Source organism: Mytilus edulis, chromosome 13 (genome assembly GCF_963676685.1).
Source record: "Mytilus edulis chromosome 13, xbMytEdul2.2, whole genome shotgun sequence".
Classification (NCBI taxonomy): Eukaryota; Metazoa; Mollusca; class Bivalvia; order Mytilida; family Mytilidae; genus Mytilus; species Mytilus edulis.
The window spans coordinates 72998392-73022867 of record NC_092356.1 but is presented as its reverse complement, the minus strand read 5'-3'; the positions used below and the strand labels follow the sequence as shown (position 1 = coordinate 73022867).

At 32.6% G+C, this 24476-nt stretch overlaps 1 protein-coding gene across 1 annotated transcript; it reads left to right on the top strand.

Annotated features, from left to right (window-relative positions):
- Positions 1-1983: 1983 nt before the first annotated feature.
- On the top strand, positions 1984-23349 carry LOC139501826 (histone-lysine N-methyltransferase PRDM9-like). Its single transcript, XM_071291049.1, has 6 exons — positions 1984-2203; positions 8369-8436; positions 10743-10934; positions 11195-11495; positions 13468-13638; positions 22792-23349. The coding sequence occupies exons 1-6, from the start codon at positions 2119-2121 to the stop codon at positions 22935-22937; spliced, it is 963 nt and encodes a 320-aa protein (XP_071147150.1). The 5' UTR covers positions 1984-2118; the 3' UTR covers positions 22938-23349.
- The last annotated feature ends 1127 nt before the right edge of the window (positions 23350-24476 follow it).

Here is a 24476-nt window from a genome sequence, read left to right as displayed (position 1 = left end):
ATATATATGTATTCTTATTGTTCTCATGACTCTTTTTATTATATTGTGTTTTATACTAAATGTTTTTAATTTAATGTGTATAAAGTAAAGGTATACAGACGATGACATTTGCATTCTCAATTGAATGTTTCTGCTTGAGAATGATTCGTAATATGTGTATATGTACTTATTTTCGATACATTGCGACTTGGGTGTAGAGTTGTTTAATTGGCCCTTATACCAAATCTTCTTGTTTATATTTGTTCTTACTCATACATGATTGCCAATGTGACAACTCTCTACAAGCGACCAAATGACACAGAACTTAACACGTATAGGTCACCGGACGACCTTCAACAATGAGCACAGTCTATGACGCAAAGTAAACTATAAACAGCTATATAGTACACGTTTAGCCCTAGCCGTATTGGGTACAACTTTTTTGGAACTTTTGCTCCTCAATGCTCTTCAAATTTGTACCTTTTTTTTTGGCTTTCGAACTTATTTCATGAGAGCGTAACTGGTTAGTCTTGTGTGGACGAAATGCGCGTCTGACGTATTAAATTGTAAACCTGACATCTTTTGTTAGCTAGTATTTGTGTGTTTCTCTGTCCTATATGTTCTCCCATTTATTTGTATTGTAGTCCTAAATGTATCATGTAATGTTGTCATTTCATTTTAATGTTATATTTTACATTGCCATAAAAGCACAAATAAAGGCAACAATAGTATACCGCTGTTCAAAACTCATAAATCCATCGACAAAATCAAAATCGGGGTAACAAACTAAAACTGAGGGAAACGCATTAAATATAAGAGGAGAACAACGACACAACATTAACATGTAACACACACAGAAACGGACTTAACATTAGACAAAATCCTATGAGAATAACAAATATAACATCAAAACCAAAGACATGAATTTGGGATAGATAAGTACAGTGAAAGGTCTTATAGTAATGTGAATTCACACTCAAAAATAAGAGAAAACAAACGACACAACTGAAACACAACGTTAAAATGTAACACACACAGAAACGAACTATAATATAACAATGGCCATATTCCTGACTTTGTACAGGATATTTTTCACGGAAAAAATGGTGGGTTGAACCTGGATTTGTGGCATGCCAAACCTCCCTCTTTTATGGCCATGTGAAATATAACATTAAAATGGCAACACAACATTACAGGACTACAATAAAACCAGGTTTTTGAACAATAATCAGGTTAAAACGTACATACATACATGTATATGCAACAATAAGATAAAACGCATTAACACATGTGCCAAAAGGCTAAACGTAATTCCATATGTTAAAATATTTTGTTTGACCTTGGTTGTCACGACTACGGCCCGACTGTTAGCCCGATATCTCATTATCAGCTCAGCCGCTATAGTTTACACCTCAGTACTCACATAAATAAAGTCACCAGTAGTAAACCGCGATTAGAAAGTCATAAATCGATTGAAGGAAAACAAATACGGATCAAGCGAAATCCGTGGGAAACATGAACTATACGAGAAAGTGTAACAAATAACAAAAGACAATGCAACACACACAGAAACAAACTTAAAAGAAAGCAACTACCATTTTCCTAACTTGAGACAGGACATAATTAATACCTTTCTTAAGTTGTCTACTTAAAAATTCAGTGATTACTACGAGATTTCCCTAGGCAAATTTATCTTGGCTGGTTTTGCTATTATTATAGTTTTAGTTCAATTTGGATATATAGCCTCCTATGTGTTTCAATAATGATACACGTTTCGCTGTCAGGTTTTGTACTTTAAACGCAACATTTAAATTCACCTAATGTGTATGCGTTTTTTTAATTATTAGATGTTTGTGTACATTAAACAGCTTGTTGTGTTTTTTTCAATTTGACATAAAACTTCTTATTTAGTTTTGTGTCATCATCTAACATTAAGGTAAATAAATTTATTCAATACGATTGATTTAACAATGATATACATTAATGGTAAGATAAATTGTGACATCTGCAGCTTTTTTCTTCTAAACGTATTGCTTTTCGCTTATCAAAACGTTTATAAACATAAGAAGATCTTTGTCTGAAACAAACGACAATTATTGTCTCATAAAATATTCTTTGTTGGAAGTGATTGGTACTAATATGTATAACTTTTTTAATCGAGGAATATTGTTCCCTGTACTATTCTATTATATGATATACAGTCACTGTTATTCCATCTTTACCGGTAAGGTTTCAGTTAGTTATACTGTATTTATTTACTATTATTTTAAATATGCTTCTTTTTTCTTTAACATTACTATCCGGAACAAGTGTATATAAAAAAGAAGATATGGTATGATTGGCCCTGAGACAACTCTTCTCAAGAACCAAAATGACACAGAAATTAACAACTAAAGGTCACCAGGGTAATATTTAACAAAGGGCTACATCAAACCGAGAAGTAGACAAAGCATTTTTCAACTGATTTTTATAGTTCGTTCTTATGTTGAAATGTTACACAACTGTCCCAGGTTAGGGTGAGGGTTGGGATCCAACTAACATGTTTAACCCCGCCACACTCTGTATGTATGTGCCTATCCATAGTCAGGAGGCTGTAATTCATTGGTTGTCGTTTGTTTATGTGTTACATTTTTTTTTCGTTCATTTTTTGTACATACATTCTTCTTCTTCTTCCGAATACGGGAGTAGACTCCTAGGTAGGAGTGTAAAACTTCCCGGAACTTGTGTGCTATGTACATATGGACTTAATTTAAAAATAATATGACAAAGAAAAATCGTTATCAATAACATATATACATTATGTACAGTGGCTTTAAAGTTTAATAAGTTGCTGTGGATCCTTCAAGTGTTAGAGTGGATATGCCACTTTTGAAGGATTCCAGGGTGTCAGACATACCTATTGCTTCAGGTAGTGAGTTCCAGTCCGAAATAGTGCGAGGATAAAATGAAAATTTATAGAAATCTTTATTTGTGGATATTTGCCTAAATTTATGTTTCCCCCTAGTGCGTCTATCAGAAATTGTTAAGTTGTCCTTAGGTACTTCTACTAACCCCCAATTTATTTTATACAGCATAGTTAATCTAGCCTTTTTCCTTCTTAATTCTAAATTTTCCCATTCCAATGATTTTATTAAATTTGAAACTGCTCCAGGTGATCTGTCTTTATAATCATTGAAGACAAACCTGGCTGCCTTACGCTGTACCTGCTCAACCTGAGTGATGTGTTGTTTTTTGTACGGGTCCCAGACAGGGGAAGAGTATTCGACGACCGGACGGACAAGTGATGTGTACGTAAGGTTTTTAACCTTACGTGTGCAGTTTTTTAAGTTCCTACGAAGAAAACCTAAGGTTTTATTTGCCTTACAAGTAATATTGTTAATATGCGTTCCCCAATCAAGATCATGGCTTATAGTTACGCCTAAATATTTACTGTCTTTTACTGCTTCTAAAATATGATTATGTAATATATAATCAAAAGTGGAAGGTTTACTTTTTTTAGAAATATGAATTACATAACACTTCTCAGGATTAAAATTCATTTGCCAATCCTCTTCCCATTTTACTAAACTAGACAAATCTTTTTGAAGTAATTGTGCATCAGAACTATTATTTACATTTCTATATAATAAACAGTCATCTGCAAAAAGTCTTGCATTGCAAGTTACATGTTCGGGTAGGTCATTTATAAAGAGTAAAAATAATGTTGGGCCTAAAACTGTTCCCTGAGGGACACCAGAATCAACTGCTAATTTTGAAGATTTTACACCGTTTAGTAGTACTTGCTGTTGCCTGTCAGCTAAAAAGTCATTTATCCAATTTAAATTTTGATTTCTAATACCATAAAATTCTAATTTCTGGGCTAATCTTTTATGGGGGACTTTATCGAAAGCTTTGGAAAAATCTAAAAGTATGACATCTATTTGGTTACCATATCCCAATGATTTAGCAAGATCTTGTATGCTGATGATAAGTTGGGTCTCACAAGACCTTTTGCTTCTAAACCCATGCTGACTATCATTTAATATGTTATTAGTTGTAAGGTGTTTCCTTATGTTGCTTGTTAAAATATGTTCTAAAATTTTGCAACATATTGCAGTTAATGAAACTGGTCTATAATTAATAGCGTTATGCTTGTCACCTTTTTTAAATATAGGTACAACATTAGCCTGCTTCCAATCATTTGGGATTTTACCAGTATCAATAGATTTTTGGAAAAAGAATGTCAAAAATGGAGACAATTCTTCTGCAAAATTATGTAAAAAATATGCTGGCAGATTATCAGGGCCAGTGGCTTTATGTGGATTTAAGTTTTTAAGTAACTTTAATAAGCCATTATTACTAATAAATATGTCTGGCATAGTGGGGTGGGGACTTGTACCTTTATTTGGCATAGAGGATGTATCTTCGGTAGTAAAAGCCTTTTTAAATTGTTCGTTTGGGATGTTAGCTTGTGTATTCGGCTCACTATACAATAAGCCATCCTTTCCTCTTAATGGTGACACTCCAGATGTTTCTGTTTTTTTGCTTTTAATAAATTGCCAGAAAGATTTAGGTTTTTCTTCTAACTGGGGGCTAATTATTTCTTGCATATATGTGCTCTGGGCTCTTCTTATTTCTCTTTGAGCAGTAGCTTTTAACTTTTTATATTTATCTTTATGTTCTTGTTTACCAGTTTTTTTTAGCTTTGTTGTAAGCTTTACGTTGTTTTTTACATAAATGGTCTATATCCCTATTTGCCCAAGGGTTGGTGTACTTAGATTTAGTGATTTTGCTAGGTACATTATCATCTATTATTTTATTACTACCTTCTTTGAATTTATTCCATAATTGGTCAATATTTAAATTTTCATTAGTCTGAGATATAAGTTCAGATATAAAATGAGATGTTACGTCTTTTATCTTTTTAATATCTACCTTTTTCCATAAATAAATTTTATGTTGTGATTGTTTAGATCTTTGGGGCTTGCAGATTGCATCCACTAAAACTAAAACAATATCATGGTCAGATATACCTGGTATAGATTTTATTTTTGTTATTAATGCAGGTTGGTTTGTGCAGAAAAGGTCAAGTATATTATCTTTCCTAGTTGGAAAATCAACCATTTGTTCAATGCCTAAGTTGTTCAGCATATCTATAAATGCTTCATTCAGCTCCTTAGAATACATTGAGCCAGATATATTTTGCTCAGGCCATTTTATGTCTGGAAGGTTAAAGTCACCACCAAGCCAGAAAGTGGAATTTTTAAATTTTAACTTAAGTTCATTAATTTCAATGATCATTTGTTTGAGATAGTCTATATCATTTTTATTTGGTGGTCTATATGCAGAAATAATAACTAAGGATTTAGTATCAGTTATATTAATTTGGGCAGCAATAAGTTCTACATTTTTGCTTTTATATACTTCTTGGCAAATAATACCTTTTTTAATGGCGATTAATACACCTTCACCTTCTTTTCCGACCCTGTCGTTTCGGAATACATCTTCAAATAGTGTGTTTGGAAAAATTTCAGAAGATAATACATCTTTGTTTACCCAAGTTTCATTACCAATAATAATATCTGGTTTAGATGATGTTAATAAATTTTCAATTTGAGGAACTTTATTTTTACAACTTCTAAAATTAATCTGAAGAACTCTTAATGAGTTTTGTCTATTAATATTCTTATTTCATATTAGGCCGTTAGTTTTCCCGATTGAATTGTTTTACATTGTAATTTGACCTTTTTTAGCTGACTATGCGGTATGGGCTTTGTTTATTGTTGAAGGTCGTACGGTGACCTATAGTTGTTTAACAAAACTTAATTGAAAAGTTATTTTACTTTCATTAATGATTGAACCCAAACCAATCTCATTTTAGCTTTTTTATATATCTTGTGCTAGTGCCACTTTAAATCTGCTTCTTTTTTCATTAACATTACTATCCAGACCTTGTTAATCCATTTCTTGGTTTAATGTAGCTCTTTGTTTGTTATAATACAGGATTCAATCTTACAAAAAATGGAAAACAACACGTTTAATTATTTATGGCGTTCTGAACGCTTTTCTTGATTTACCTCCATCAGGAACGCTCAAAGTCAAACATTTTAAATCCGAAGATGGATAAGTACCGAAAATCGTTGAAGAGCTATATTTCAAAAATACCTAAAATACTAGACAAACTCATCTACTATCAACTTTCAATTGCCTGAGGGATTTGAAACCTTAAATTTATAATAATTTCAAAATTTATAAACGGACAATTTAGTAAAATTTGTTAAATCATGTCAGTACCGAAGCACTCACTACTGAGCTGATGATATCTTCGGAGACTGATAGTCAACCAGCAGAGGTATCGACCCAGTATTGTAAAAATGGGAAAACAACACGTTTAATAATTTATTGCGTCCGAAGCGCTCTTCTGGATTTACCTTCATCAGGAACGCATAAAGTCAAACATTTGTAATCCGAAGATGGATAAGTACCGAAAATCTTTGAAGAGCTATATAATAAAAATACCTAAATCAATAGCTAAATTCATCTAAAGCCAACTTTGCCTGAGGGAGTTGAAACCTTAGTTTTAGAATAATTTCAAAATTTATAAACGGACAATTTAGTAAAGCTTGTTAAATCATGTCAGTACCGAAGCACTTTGAGTACTTTAAGTTGAGGGCTATGTAACCAAGTGTTAAAATTCTTTTGATAAACTTCATATCAATTGTAATTAATCTCGCCAGATGCTGTCTTTTGTCAAATCTTAAATGTATTATATAAAAGTTACTTTTAGTCAGTCCTAGACAAACTGTTTGGTCAACAAATATAAGTTCATTTAGTAGTATAACAACGGGCGTGTGGTAGAAAAAGTATAATCACAAAACAATTGACTCAAAACGGACAGTCACTAATCAAAAGCTCAAACATATCAAATGAATGGATAAGAGTCCACATTTTGTTTGAAAAGAAATATTAAAAGTAGAATTGTATTTGATTAAAGTTAAATATACATATTTTTACTAGAATATCTGTAAATCTGCTGCATCAATAAACATCAATAAACATATTGATTTTAAAATGTCTGTACTTTGAACGTAAACCTTGGTGAAAAAATGGAAAAGTACTGGAGCATGTAATAATCAGTTTTCGGTTAGAAATTTAATAGTCGAAGTAAACGAAAAATATGTTGTATTAAGCGTTTAAGGGGGTAGACCTTGGTTCACTGAGATAACTCTTTAAATCAGATATGTATGCGTTTGTAGAAGTCAAGTTGTATCTGTGTATTTTAAGCATTTATCTGAAACGGATTGGAAATAATCTTTTTTAACATAGAAGCTTAGAAAATGGTTGAAATAAACGTACTGATAATTTCAAGAGGTATTACCCTTGACCTATGTCTACCTCCTTACGATTCTTTCCAAACTAGTTCATTTGTAGTTGAAAAAGAGATTAAAACCTAGGTCCGAAGCTGAATCCTGTAACCAAGGACCCAACAAAGCTTTTAGTTTAACCGAAATATGAACAACAGAACATATCCTTGGGTTACATCTTAACATTTTATATATGATAAAGGCAACATTAAAATTGAGAATGGAAATGGGGAATGTGCCAAAGAGACAACAACCCGACCATAGAAAAAAACAACAGCAGAAGGTCAACAACAGGTCTTCAATGTAGTATATCGGTGGTCAAAAGTCATAAATCGATTAAGAGAAAACACATCCAGGTTACAAACCAAAACCGACGCAAATGCAGCAACTATATAAGAGAAAAACAAAGGAACAACTGTTACAGGAACACCGAAATGCAAAAAAGTCAAACGCCAAAACACATGCATCACAATATGTATGGCTTTCATTTATGAGGAATACACATGCTGTATAGTTAACGATCAAAGAAAACAACACGACAAGATCAGGTATATTTCAAGGAGAAACCAACAGCCTGATCCATTCTTTACAAACAATAAACGAACAAACAAATGACAGACAACAAGAAACCAACGACAACTACTTAATCAAAACCATCTGTTGTTATATTGATAATTTGTTAATGTGATCCTGATGGCAATATATTGATGATGTCTAGTAAATTCAGTCTCTTTTTTCTACACTTGACGCGATTAGAGGACTTGTGATTTTGAACAGATCTTTTCTTATTTGATGTTGTTTGGTTGCTATTGCATCGAAGTTTAAGCCACTTTTTTCATTCAACTTCTTGGTAGAACTTCTAAACTTGGAAAATGTAAATATTTTATTTTCAAAAGAAGTGTTTAACAAACTATAAGTTTTTCCTTTGATATGAACACAGCTCGATAATTGAAATATGTGGCTAATTAATTATTTGCTAATAGTTTTATAATTGACATTAAGCATTTTTTTTTAAAACCCACCTTAAGTTGTTTTGATTATTTCAGAATGCTATAAATGTTTTGAACCTGATTTACCAGTTGAACATGGACTCTATGTTATAAGGAATGTCAAGGTAATTAGTAGTGCAGACCTACAAAATGTTAGTGAACCAATTAGTATCAACAATAAAGGTGCAACCATTTAACTTCAAAAGGGTGGGGTTTTCGACTATGTAGAAAAAAGTAAAAGAACAAATATATTGAACTCCGTGGGAAAATCAAAACGGATGTCCCTAATCAAATGGCAAAATCAAATGACAAAACACATCAAACGAATGAAAAACAACTGTCATATTGCAGACGTGGTACAGGCATTTTCAAAGATAGAAAATGGTAGACTGGACCTCGTTTTATAGCGCTAAGTTGTATGACAGTCGCATCAAACTCCATTATATTTACAACGATGCGTGAAAAACAGTAACAACAGGTAAAATTGTCACAACAGGAATACATCAGTCATCACTGTGTCACAAATCCAACAAACATATAAAAAGATCAAAAGATGAAAAGTCTTGTTTCATAATAATTTCTGTTTCTGCTTGAACAGAATATTAAACACATCACGACAACTGCGACACTCGCTGCCACAGCGCTAATTACTAAACAATCTTTACATATCAATATTGTTGGGGCCCTTTATAGCTTGTTGTTCGGTGTAAGCCTAGGTTTCGTGTTGAAGGCCGAACTGTTACCTATAATGGATTACTTTTTAAAAATTTTGACTGGGATGGAGAGTATTCGCACTCATACCACATCTGATATCTATATATATTTTGCAAAGAACGTGATACACAATAGATAATATGGTGTGATGTGAACAACATTGACAATAAATTCAACTTACTGAAATTGCAGAACTTTTTTAATTCTTGATTTTAAGAAACACATATCCCAAAAAAGGTTAAATATGTCTGTTGAAAAATTATATTTATTCAAAATCAAGTACCTAATTAAATTTGTCATATCTTCTTTTTATCCTTAAATAAACTCATCATAGATACCAGGACTAAATTTTGTATATACGCCAGACGCGTGTTTCGTCTACAAAAGACTCATCAGTGACGCTCGAATCCTAAAAAGTTCAAAAGGCCAAACGAAGCACGAAGTCGAAGAGCATTGACGATCAAAATTCCTAAAAGTTTTGCCAAATACAGCTAAGGTAATCTATGCCTGATTAAACAAAGATTTTAAATATGTGTGAATACTGGCTCATGTCATTATATTTTACATTTTATAATAGCAATACACAGTCATATTTAAACGATCTTACACTATTCCAGTGTAAATATATATCAAACATCATCAGGTTAAACGATATTTCACGGTTGATAAAATTTATATTTGGTTCAGCTTCTTAACATATTCTGGTTCATTAAACATATATGTAATGATCTGCACCAGCTTGAAAGATTTATATATTTTCCATGTAACGACTTATTAAAGATCATAGGTTCCGATTGACCCTTTAATGTTCTTAAATGATGCAAACATATTATTCAATGATTAGATTACGGAATACATCAGTTATTCAACTATGGATCGACAAATGTTTTCTTAACGTTTAGTGGCAAATATTTCATGAAAGTTTAGAATGAGAACAAATAAATATAAAAGGTAGTATGCCTGGTTATAGAGGCTGCTGTTATGTTGAATGGGAGAATTTAGACTACCATTGAAAAAATAGTTTATATTGGATGAGGATAGACATTTTCTCTTGGCAAAGAGTTGTTGTGGGATTCACATGTTTAGAGAATGTGACACACTCTCTAGACTAGGCAACATATATAACGTCACAATTGTGAACGGACATTGATACGTACTTACTATACCGAACATCTGAACCGACTCCCCACTTTTTCCTAGGTTGTACCAAGTCAGGAAAATGGACATTGTTACAGTATAGTTCGTTTCTGTGGGTGTTATATTTTAATGTTGTGTTTCTGTTGTGTCGTTGTTCTCCTCTTATATTTGGGACGTTTCCCTCAGTTTTAGTTTGTAACCCGGATTTTTTTTTCTATCGATTTATGAGTTTCGAAGAGCGGTATACTACTGTTGCCTTTATTTACTGTTGGTCAAAAGTAGAGCAAAATGTCAATATTTGTATTCCTCAGTCATTTTTAAGGACTATAATGTATTGACCATGCAAAGTCCTGTTACTGTAAGGATGAAAATAATATGCTTCAACTGTTCTATTGTCAGATTGCTCTTAAAAGAACTGGTATTATAATCATAAACTTTATACAAGTATTAAAACAAATAAGAAACCATTATTTAAAAAAATCAATTCTACTAGGTGTATATAAAGGTACGCAAGACCTTCTTTTTAAAGTGTGTTCTTTGTTTTTAATCCATTCTGCTTTTATTTTATTTAATCAATTAGACAATGATAGATAATGAAGATCATGTATTAGCAACAATTCCTCCAGGGTTTTCTGTGAGACAATCCACAATACCTAACGCAGGCCTTGGAGTATTTGCAGAAACGACCATTCCTAGTGGTACCAGACTTGGACCTTACAATGGTGCCTTATCAAAAGACTTCCATGGCGACGACTGGACATATATATTTCTGGTGATTATTTAATTGCGCTAATTTTCTTCTTTCAATGTAAAACAATCTTACACAAAATCTCATATCGACACCTCTCTTTGTAATAAAGAGAGAGAGAGAGAGAGAGAGAGAGAGAGAGAGAGAGAGAGAGAGAGAGAGAGAGAGAGAGAGAGAGAGAGAGAGAGAGAATGCCGGCCATTTATTTGCGTTTTTCTAGTTTAATCCTAAAATTTGATCGTACGATACCTAATTAAGCAATACTGACACATTTTCATCTTTAGGTCGCATATGAAAATGGAGAAACAAAACATCATATAGACGCCAAAAACAAGGAATCAGCTAGCTGGTTAAGATATATAAACTGTGCACGCACGATTGACGAGGAGAATTTAGAGGTGCATCAATATAACTACGAGATATATTATGTAACTAACCAATGTATAAAACCTGGAACAGAGTTATTAGTTTGGTATGGTGATTCCTATGGTAAATTGTTAGGTCTAAAAAGGACACTCGATGATGATGATTATGCTGAATTGTATGGACGAAATATTATTGTAGGAACAATGAATACAATAAAGGGTAAGTATGAATCCAAAGTAAAAAGAAATATGCTAATTGGGTATTTCAACACCTTAAGCTAAAAAACAGAACATATCGTGTTAATAATGTGGCAATCAAATACTATAGAATTGAGAATGGAGATGGAAATATGTCAAAGAGACCCGACCCAAAGCAGATAACAGCCGAAGGTCAACAGTTTAGGTCTACGCAGTGAGACAAGCAAATAAAACAGAAAATTATAATGATGAAAAAAACCAAAACAACTGCGAAAAATAATAATCGAGCAATACAAACACAAATTATCTTAATATTCAAAATCTTACTGAACCGGCACTACATGGTGAATAAATAAAAGCAACAGTAGTATACAGCTGTTCCTAAGTTATAAATTGTTTGATAGAAAAAATATCCGGGTTACAAACTAAAACTGCGGGAAACAAATCAACTATAAGAAGAAATTAGCACAACACTGAAGTGCAACACAAAACAAACGACAATGCAACATACTTTGACACGAAATATAAGATAACAACTGTTATATTCCTAGCTTGGTCTTCAACTTCGTACTTTGTTTGGCCTTTTTAGAATTTTTTATTCGAGCGTCACTGATGAGTCTTTTGTAGACGAAACGCGCGTCTGGCGTATTTATAAAATTTTAATTCTGGTATCTATGATGAGTTTAATTGGTACAAGATATCTTTAGAAAAAATAGTGGTCGAACTTGGTTTGATGGCTAGCTAAACATCCGTGCTTTATGGCAATGTTAAATATACCGTTAAAATGACAACATTACATGACTAGAATACAGTACGAATACAGTCAAGAACCCACAAGTGAAATACTCAAATAAATTATATAATGGTACATTTCGACAATAACCACAGAATGACAAAGAATAAACAAAATCAATCTAGGGCAGTACAGAAAAACAGCTAGATACAATTACGAATTGTGTGTGTCACACGAATGCATCAACGCCACAAAAAGTAACTTCACATGTACATTTCTACATATTGGATAAAAATCTAGACAATAATTCTATTTTTTTGTTTATATATTTTATAGCAATTACAAGAATATTAATATATGATTGTGTTAGTAAGAGTGCAACATAAGTACATGTATGTCGGCCTTTCTTTCTAAATCGAACTGTGTAAAAGAAATAAATCCTGTGCACATAGTTGCTTTAAACTAAAATCATCCAAATGAACGTGTTGATTGATAATCTTTACTTTTACATACGAATACAAAATCAAAAATAGAATCACAACTACAAACAATAAGAAACAAAACAACTTAATATTGATAAAAGAGGGACCAAAGATACCAAAGGGACAGTAAAACTCATAAATCGAAAATAAACTGACAACGCCATGGCTAAAAATAAAAAAATAAAAGACAAACAGACAAACAATAGTACACATGACACACCATAAGAAACATAAAGAATAAGTAACACGAACCCCTCCAAAATGTAGTGCTCTGGAAGGGTAAACAGATCCTGCTCCACATGTGGCATCCTTCGTGTTGCTAATGTGATAACAAATCCGGTAAATTTTTCAATTTGGTAGGTCACATTCATGAAAGGGAAGGGAATTGTAGTTACGACGTTAAACGGTTATTCCATAACGGTCAACTAACTAGTGATGGCGTCCGTAAAATTTACGAAGGGATGATTTCAACTTCACCATTTGGAACTCTTGGTGTAATAGCTTCCTTGTGAGCAGCAACCCTGTATCAAGAAAATTATGATAGGAAATGCAAGCACGGGAATATCGTATCAATTGGGAGATATATACCCCGTATGCATGTGCTGCTGGAATGTTGCTACTAAGAAATGGAAAGTTCACAAATAGAATGTTGACATATCCAGTTTTTTATCAAAGAGTACATTTCGATATTGCTATTTAAACGATACACAAGAGCACGGTTTAATTATATTCGACTATATAATTTTAATTTGTATGCACACATCTCTTTTTATACACAGAACCAATTCAAAGATACAGTTCAAGTTGTTATAAGCTGTACGAACAAAAACCGTTTCTGAAAACAGGTTACTCAGAATTTTGTGTCGTTCAAAAGAACTTTGAACTATGCAAATTTGTTCTTTGTGAAAGAAATCCGTGCTCCAAACAGTTTGACTGTAATCAATGTAAAGGTACGTACATCAAACTGTCTTAAAGATTAATTATATAGTATGGAAACTTCATACGAATCATCCATTATCATGATTTTGATTGGTAGATATTTTTGTCTATTTCGTTTTTTTTTTTAACATAATATAACTTACTATGATTGATCATTCATACTTTTACTGTGCCTATTTGACCAGCTGTAAACATCTGTTGCATTTATTCTGATTGAATGTTTCGTATTTGCTAGGTACATGTAAGTACGTGCGCCGTGTAAAATTAAGGATTGCGATATCGTGAGGAATTTGATTTATGACGTATAGTCGCCGTCATGTAAAATTGGAACCTAGTTTGTTTTCAAATTGTTCTGAAATGGCCAATGCGTTTATTCTCGACGACTTTTACTTCTAGCGGTAAATGAAATGAACCAAAATACAACTAATTACTACTTTGTACCTTTAAAGAGGGACGAAAGATACCAAAGGGACAGTCAAACTCATAAATTGAAAATAAACTGACAACGCCATGGCTAAAAATGAAAAAAGACAAACAGACAAACAATAGTACACATGACACAACATAGAAAACTAAAGAATAAACAACACGAACCCCACCAAAAACTAGGGGTGATAGCAGTGGTCCGGAAGGGTAAGCAGATCCTGCTTCACATGTGGCACCCGTCGTGTTGCTTATGTGATAAAAAATCCGGCAAATAGTCTAATTCGGTAGGTCACATTCATGAAAGGGAAGGGGATTGTAGTTAGGACGTAAGTAACATATCCGATATCAATTGGATATAATATGTGATTGCACTGACTTTTTACATGATGGCGACTATTATTTGTTTGCAAAATTTGTATGCACACATAACGAAACTGTAATTAATTGGATACTTTAGTTGGCTTGAAAAAAAGTCTAATATTGTGTACTTTTATTTTTATGAAGCGAAAACAAACATTTAAATCAAAATATAAAAAGACAATGAGTCAATGAAACAATACAAATAAAATTGTATCCCATGAACTGACAATGAAGTGATAACGGATGTAGAGAAAGAGACATAATACAAGGCTATGTATGGAACGCCAACACTGTCTTATTATGCCCATTTTTCATTATATGCTGTGCATTTACCTTTATTTGATGTGCATTTACCTTTATATGATGTGCATTTACCTTTATATGATGTGCACTTGTCATCATATGATGTGCAAACACCTTTATATGATGTGCAAATATCCTTATATGATGTACAAATATCCTTATATGATGTACAAACATCATTATATGATGTACAAACATCATTATATGATGTTCAAACATCATTATATGATGTGCAAACATACTTATGTGATGTGCAAATATACTTATATGATGTGCAAATGTTCTTATATGATGTGCAAACGTTCTTATATGATGTGAAAATATACTTATATTATGTTGAAAGATCCTTATATGATGTGCAAATATACTTATATGCTGTGCAAATATACTTATATGATGTGCAAATATACTTATATGCTGTGCAAATATACTTATATGATGTGTACATATCATTATATGGTGTGCAGTTTCCTTTATATTATGTGCAAACATCTTTATATGATGTGTTTGTGTCATTATATTATGTGCTTGTAATCTTATATTATGTGGTTAGGTTTACTTCATTATATGATGTCGAAACGTCATTATATTATGTGCTTTCATCGTCGTTATGGTCAATGAACATGATTACGATTAGAATGTTTACTTCTACGTCATAACTGATTCCGATCTGCTTCTGTGAAATAACCGTTACTTCTACTAGTAATTAGGATCAAATCTGTAGCTACCGTTTGGAAAATGGTTGAGACTTGAGATAAACCTTGGCATGTTAGTACCTCGTTTTAAGATGCAAAAAATAACATCTGATATTGTTGGAAAATTGTAAAAATATATATGAATTGCAAATTTTTGTTTAAATCGACGGGTCTTTAATAATAAACATACGAAGTCTACAATACGGTTAAGGTTATTAAATTTAAAAAATAATACTTTTATGTCATGCTTTATGATCGTTTTAACGAGGGAAGGCATTATATTTGTCAATTTCGGTATACCTAACGTTAGCATTTTTTCTATTAGAAATACACGAAGTTTAGTATTGTCATTTATGTAAACATTGCCTTTCTGATCATTTTAGCTGTTCGAGTTTCTCTTTATATATTCTCAAGATAGACACAAACAATTGGGAAAAAAATCCGACTCTGATAGAGTAATGGCTCATATAAGGAACCGGTCATTTGTTACCCCAAAAAAAAAAGGGGGATAGGAAGAAATAAGGGGGCCTTTCATTTTACCATTTTTGGAATGAAAAAGTGGCATTCAATTTTATATAGTTATAAATTTGCCGCGGTATAATGTTATGGCGAATTCTTCGTCAACCGTAGGCATCATTCTTTACGCCTCGTTTCGCTCATCTGAATTGTTATAACCTGAAAAATTAGTTTCAACAATTTCTTCTAGCAGAGAACTTTTCATCTGGTGCAATTATTGAATGAAGGTGTGGTAATTATTAATGAAACCACAAACGGAAAATCCAAACGAAGTTCCCTGAAGTCGCAAACAGCTTTCATACTTCAGTATTTTGATTATAAATGTTCTTGTCTATACCTTGCAAGAAAAGGTTTCTCTATTATTAGTTTTAAAGATAATAGCAAATAAAACAACACATATCTGAAAAACCAAAAGTGCCCAAAAGGTACCTTTACTATAGAGTATAATTCAGACACACTGCACTATTTTGTTTTTAAATCTATTATGTTTCCAGGATAAACGCAAAATATTGAAAGGCCGCTGCCGTAAATCTTCACTTTGAAAAATTCAAAACATCACTCTCTATCTGTAAGATAACAACAGGTCTCAGTAAAAAATAAATAAATGCAGTATTTAAGTTCATTTAGACACCAGATTAAAAACGCCCAATTCTCTGCTTTTGTTGGATTGATACACACCTTCAAAAATTTGAAGGCTGAAATTTCATTGGCTGATATAATATACACAAGGAAGGAAAATAAAATGACGTGTTGTAAGAACCTTGTATCCAAAGCTTAAACAGATAATCTGTACATTATATATTAATAAATAAATGTGTTAGACACCGACTCTAGTTTGAGGGAAGGAGCACGTGTATTTTTTTTGTACGAAATTAATAATAATAAAAAAAAACAAAATGTTTGGTTTTTTTTTAATTTCCTCATTGTTTCATTTTTTCCTCATTTTAAATGAAAACAAACTATTTCGCTTCCCTTCTGAAAAACATAAAATCTCTTTCAAGAAATTTAGATTCAAACATTTACAAAACAACTTGCCCCCACCCCCACTCACATGATAAAAATATGATCAGTCTAGAGGTGTATACTAGTATATAAGCGGCTTCCCACGAAACCTTTTATATTGCGGGTTACTGCATGTCTAGTGGTGGTACTTTCGTCGTAGCATGTTCGCCTTGAGTAAGGGAGGTCGGGTCAAAACCAAAGACTTTAAAATTCATATTTACATGCTGCTTCCCGGCTAATTATATAAGCACGCGGGATTAAGGATTAAGAGCAAAAGCTGGTCGGCTCGGATTCAGAAAAATGTGTCTGAGTAGGGTGATATAAATGTCTTCCTTCGGAATGCTACCTTTTCAACTAGCATGTTAAAAAATCCGGCTCAGGGTGTCGGTCTAGTACAAAACAGTGCTAATAATCATATCACATTAACATGTTCTAATAAAGTATCTTATCTTATCTTATCTTATCTGTACAAATATGCATATATCAATTTGCCGCTGGATGTCAAGAATCCACCCATAATCATCTATAGTTGAAACTGTGAAATATATGCACAAAACCATGATAAAAAGCTGCACGTAAATATAATGCATTGAGTTCAGGTTCATTCCATATCTCCTTTAATCCAATTCGGTTGAAAGTGATGGGCGCTAGGTGGTCAAGTGGTTACATTGTCATTTCGGGGCCTTTTATAGCTGAATATGCGGTATGGGCTTTGATCATTGTTGAAGGCCGTACGGTGACCTATAATTGTCAATTTCTGTGTCATTTTGACCTCATGTGGAAAGTTGTCTCTTTAGCAGTCATACCACATCTTCTTTTTTATAAGTAGTCGAACTGCTGTATCACTAGCATGTCAACACTTAGGTGTGCGATTTCAAATCCCGCACGTGGCAGGTAAGCTCGATTCCAATCTTAATTGACCAGAATTGTCTGTTTTCCAAACGAAGGTCAGTGGGGTCTCTCCGGGCACTTCTGATTTCTCCACCAATAAAAACTCACCGCCACGAAATAGCACGAAAGTGTTGAAAGTGGCGCTAAATAACAGTTAATCAATCATCCATACCGATATACTTAGGGAGCTACCATTTGATTTTTATGGGGGGCTAGGATGAAAAATTTTGTACTGCATTTTTTTTTTAGCTGTAATCTCTGTCCTGCATTTTTATTTTTCACTCTGTTCGGTCCTGCCTTTTTTTTTTAGTTTATCCTGACTTTTTTTACCTAAATTGTCGTCCTGACTTTTTTTTTTTTGCAAGTGTCTCATCCTGCCTTTTTTTTAATCAAAACTCCTGTCCTGCCTATTTCTTTCAAATTTCATCCTAGCCCCCCCCCCCCCCCCCCCCATAAAAATCAAATGGTAGCTCCCTTATGGCCTCTAAATCTATATATTAAGTCTCACAAAGTCAATGTATGACATCAGTATACAGAGATAAAAATGATAACTATTTACAGTATATACAAAACAAGAGAGAGAGGTTTCAAAATTACTAAGCCAGCTGGAGGACAAACGCACGTGACTATATTTTTTTATATAAGCGAACAAGCTGAAGTTGACATTTTATAGAAATCTTTGGGATTAAACGTTTTTGGGATTAAACAGAAAAAAACATCCTTCCTGTTTTCAAGTTTTCGTACAGGGCTTAAAGCCTTATCGGATAAACGTTTTTTGTCATATTAAAATTTCCCGTTTTAGTAACAACAATTTCCAAACAGTTATATTGTTTTATCATCTCAATGTTAGTATCATTGTAAGAAAATTGGAGATTTTTTGGCTTCCGTCCATAAAAAAAACCCCACTAAGACTTTAATTTTGTCAACTTTCCTTTCAAGTTCCAAGCCTTACAATAATCATGGAAAGCATTGAGGTGAGTCTGCAGGTCCTGTGCTGTTCCATCGAACAACACCGTGTCATCTGCAAACAATATAACAAAACACTTAAGATATATTTCTAATTCTCTTTCAAGATCTTCTGGTATAGTTCTGTTAAGTTCTGTGATATTTCTAGTCACAAAGAAATTATTTTAGTCAATCAAAGTAAATAAAATAGGAAAGGTGATAAGTTTTCTCCTTGTCGAACACCATTGTCACAAGCAAGCAAAGTATTCCGAATTATAATTACTACCGTGTATCATCGGTACAGTGGATATAGCTTTATAGGTACTTCGAAGCGTGAAAAACTATATACCGTACATTCATTTAACTATGCACCGTACAGAAGGATTCATGTGGTCAGCTATACACAACGCCAAATTTTGAAACAGCTATACTTATTAAACACAAACAGTGGCCTTCTATCAGAAACAGAGTTGCAATGAATATAGAATCATATCGGATGAGACGAACGCCAACTTCTTTGGCAAGTATTTGCACATGTTTTTAGGAAGGATTCTTTTTTTGGGCAAATAGTGAGACTTCTCTTATCACCAACCCACGACCAAATCATTTCTTAAAACAACAAATATGTTTAGATTGAAGTAAACATTGATATAATGTAAACAAAACAAAGATTTTCGTACCTTGTCAGAAGAAAAATCGATCACGACCCCTTGGTTTGAACCTATATCCGCTATACCGATGATTCACGGAGATGCCAACGAATGGACAAGAGTTGAAACAAAGAGTGGTGACATAGTAATGACAAAGTTAATGCTTTTTATTCTCTTTTTTTTTAAAGAGACGAAAAAGAGGAACAAAATGCAACAGACGGGCGTCACCCCATTCATCTCGGTTGGAAAATAAAAATATCAAATACCCTGAATTGGAAAAAGTGTGGCAAAGTGTGATTTCAGTGGTTCTTTTCCCCCTTTTCACTGAATAACTGTATCGTCTACGTAAATTCCGATGCCATTACCGAAAAGGATCAAAATAAGTACCACAAAGGGAAAATCCGATCTAATCGGACGAAAAAGTAAGTCTTAAACACTTCATCAGGAATCAACCCCTTGTATCTCAGAAATCGTTGACGCTACTCCAAATCTGTTGACATACTGGTACTCATGTTTCAGAATTTTATTAGCAATTAAAACAATCTCCATTAAAATAAGTTGAAAATAAACAATCTGTATATGTCAATATGTGCTCATTGTTGAAGACCGTACGGTGACCTATAGGTATTAATTTCTGTGTCATTTGGTCTGTTGTGGAGAGTTGTCTCATTAGCACAGATACCACTTTTTCTTTTTCTATAATTACCCACATAGGCATTTCATATTTCGCGGGCACTACGTCGACTAAGTTTGCTTGGGTACTTCTTCACATAATTGGCGTTTTCTGTGGAAAAAAGGTTGGTTCAAAGACAAATTAAAAGTAAAAAAACTACATGTAAACGTCATATCACAAATATGTCCAACTTGGTATGGTTTTAGAGGAGTTGCGGCTCAATGAAATCGGTCTCTTCCTTTAGTAGCATAGATAATATGATATTCTAGATTTAATATTATTGTAAATATTCAATACTTCATTATACATCTTACCATTTACAGATTAATATATTATTCAATAACATTTTATAAAACAAATCATCTCGCCATATTATGCATCAGTAGATAATTTTATAGCTATTGTTATGAAATATTTTTGAAACAGACTGGGATTTCAATGGTGTCTTTTGCAATGAATAGAAATAAGCAGATGTGGTATGACAGCCACTGAGACAACTCTCCATCCAAGTCATAATTTGTATTAAGAGGAAACAATTAAAGGTCATTGTACGACCTTCAACACGGATCCTATGCTTAAACCGAAAAGCAAGCTATAAAAGGCTCTTAAATTTGTTATAATATTCCATACCTGTCAACCTGTGACGATGAAAATGCAGGTCATATTCTGCATTGAAGAATCAAATATCAGGTCATAACGCGTACGAACTTTTTTTAGCTGAATTTCAGTATTTATGGTACATTTTCTTATAATGTATATCAGAGATACCAAAACATCATTCAATGCATGTTCACTTGGTTAAGTCATTTTAAATCCTATTAATTATTATTTCATTGCACTTTTAAGGATTTTTATAAATTTGTGTAACACAGTCTTATGTTCCTTACTTTTTATTAATATAAGAATTTATTTTTGAAAGGTAATATTTAAATGTTTCCTTTGTTAATACTACAATTCATTTTTAATTGTTTGAGATACTGGCTATGTAGCCTTTAAACATACCATCATTTAAATCTACAGGAAATTAGAATATGATAAAATATACTAATACAGTTAACATGGTTAAAGGAAGTATAAATGCAAAAAATAATTTTCAATTTTGTTTTAAAAATTGTATAAAGGTATAAAAATAATGGAAAGTTATTTTTCAATATGTATTTGATTTTTATATTTTTATGATTTTACCTTTTTCACCCATAAAACGTAAATATAAGGAAGTATTTTGAATGGTGACAAATAAGGGGAAGTAACTGTCTAGTTGAAATATGACTGAATAGTGCAATTTATTTACGACCTAAAGCTAACTTAAAGGTAATTGGTGTTAATTAACAGACTGTGTTTGACACCAAAGCTGTCGAGTGAAGCCATGCACTTAATGGGTCACTTAATGTGACAGTTTAAATAGCTAGATGATCTTCCTGTTCATTGAAGAATTACGAATTTGCCGGTATTTCAAAGAAATATTACTTATGAAATCAATCTCAAGGCTAAGAAATACGGGTGAAATCGGGTCATTTTCTGAATTCCCGGGTTATTTTAATGACCCGGCGGGTGTCCCGGGTGATTCCTCAGAATTGTGAAAATCTCGGGTGACACCCGCAGAATACGGGTCAGTTGACAGGTATGATTTTCTCCACAGCCGGGAATTTCTTCAATTAGCTCCTACACTGTCAACATTTAACTGACTAATCTTAATCTTCAACCGAAATTTTTGAAACGTTGATTTTGTTAAATTGCTTTGTCTCATTTTCCCCATAAATTGCACTTTCGCTAGCGATAGACACATATTTAAGCCGGGTTAATAGTTTACAGAAACAGATCGGAATCAGTTATGACGTAGACAGTAATCATTCTAATCGTCATCATGTTCATTGACCATAACGACGATGAAAGCACATCATATAATGACGTTTCGACATCATATAATGAAGTAAACCTAACCACATAATATAAGATTACAAGCACATAATATAATGACACAACCACATCATATAAAGATGTTTGCACGTAATATAAGGATATGTACACACCATATAAGTATACTTGCACAGCATATAAGTATATTTGCACAGCATATAAGTATATGTGCACAGCATATAATGATATTTCAACATAATATAAGTACATTTGCACATCATATAAGAATGTTTACACATCATATAAGTATATTTGCACATCATATAAGTATATTTGCATATCATATAAGTATATATGCACATCATATAAGTATATATGCACATCATATAAGTATGTTTGCACATCATATAATGATATTTGCACATCATATAAGGATATTAACACATCATATAAGGATATTTGCACATCATATAAGGATATTTGCACATCATATAAGGATATTTGCACATCATATACAGGTGTTTGCACATCATATAAAGACAAGTGCACATCATATAAAGATAAAAGCACAGCATATATAGGTAAATGCACATCATATAAAGGTAAATGCACATCATATAATGAAAATGGTCATAATAAGACAGTGTTGGCGTTCCATAGCTATGCATGTAAAGTCGTCGTGTATTTCAAATGTTGCGGAAGGTACCAAGTACATATTAAAACAGAACTTATATTTGTCTGCATATTAAGAGTTTCTTTTTTAGAGGACGATAGGTAAGGCACAGGTAATATCAGCTGTTTATACAATATTATGATACCCAGTTAAGTCCGACATCTTTATTTCAGGATATTGTTTTCACTTTGGAAGATACAAAAAGAAAAATCAAGAATTTGTACATACTGATAACGTGAATAAATGTGAATGTCATGTGACTGGAAGATGGAATTGCACTGATGCGCATGCAAGCGTTGAAGCTATTTGTACATACTGATAATGTAAATAAATGTAAATGTCATGTGACCGGAAGATGGAAATGTACTGATGCGCATGCCAGCGTTGAAGTCATTTGTACATACTGAATATCAGTCAAACTTTATGATATATGGTTGGTTATGTCAATCTTATGGAAGATGACGTTATTATAGAGCGTAGCTCTGTATTGAGAAAGCTTTTTACTATTTTGATGTTTCATCTTTTATATTTTTTCATGTTTATTTGCAATCTTTTTTTACTGATCTATTCTATTCTTTCAAACATTTTCAACATTTGTATTTCTTTCATGTTTAATCTAACGTTCACAAATGTAACCCTTAAAACAAAATATATAACTTACCATAATAAATAAAATTATTTTACCTCTTTTAGCTTTTATAGGGATATGATTGGTTAAAGGACTACATGTGGTGACTATGTATATTTGATATAGAGTGTTCTAAAACATATAGGGTTAGTCACCATACATGGTTAGTTATAGTTACCAATTGGGATTAGTAAGGAATTTCAAAACAAAAAAGTAGGCACAACCCTGTACAAAAACAACACGGTGTTATGGAACAGCCTGAAAGGTAATGACGGAGAAATTGATTATGGAAGATTGAAATATACTCATAAAACATAATTCAAGCTAACACATTGTTATTGTTGAAATTAAGGAGTAATTTCCATTTCAAAAAAAAATCTGAAAAGTCACAGACGAAGAAATTGAAACATGTTATGAGCTATTGAAATAAATTCATAAAACAAAATTAAAGCTAAATTGTTATTGTGGGCATTTGTTTCCTGTATAGACACATGTTAGTAGGATCTTATTAGACATGTTCACCATAAGCCAATACCAAATTTCATGGATAGCGTTATATATATTTTTTTCGGGACGATATATTGCAAATATTGTAGAACTATGTACAGTTCATTCCCCTAGACGAAACTTGATGCATAATTAATGTACATCATCAATAAAAAATGTACATCAAAAACTGTAGATTAATTACTTAAGTGTATTTTTAAAATACTTGTTAAATTCAATTGAGCCTTTTAAATAGATTCGTGTTAATTTTTGAATGAAATAAATACTCCATCTAGTGTTTTAAATTTCAAACTATAAAATGGAGTAAAAGGTTTGAGTTAATTAAACATTATGAACATTTACAACCTTACTACTTTTTTGGTTTCGGTTTCGGTTTCGATATCGGTTTCGATTTCGGTATCGGCTTATGGTGAAAATGTCTATTACTAGGTATTTAATATTTTAAAATCACTTCCATATAAAAAAAAAGTACATGTAGATGTGTTATGACCACAAGCGACCACAACTACAACGAAACAACTATAAATCACCGTACGGCTTTCAACAATGAGCAAACCTCAAATCACTTAGTCAGCTATAAAAGGCCCCGAAATGACTATATAAAACAATTCAAACGAGAAAACGAACGGCCTTATTTATGTACAAAAAACAATAACGAACAACTATTATGTAACACATAAACAAAAATCAAATTACAGGCTTCTGACTTGGGACAGACACATA

What these genes read in the sequence shown, in the direction of transcription:
- LOC139501826 (XM_071291049.1), top strand. Translation starts at nt 2,119, where the DNA reads ATGTATAACTTTTTTAATCGAGGAATATTGTTCCCTGTACTATTCTAT. An exon ending in ACTGGACATATATATTTCTG is followed by an intron (nt 10,935 to 11,194) that starts GTGATTATTTAA and finishes TTTCATCTTTAG; the next exon opens with GTCGCATATGAAAATGGAGA. An exon ending in TGACTGTAATCAATGTAAAG is followed by an intron (nt 13,639 to 22,791) that starts GTACGTACATCA and finishes TCTTTATTTCAG; the next exon opens with GATATTGTTTTCACTTTGGA.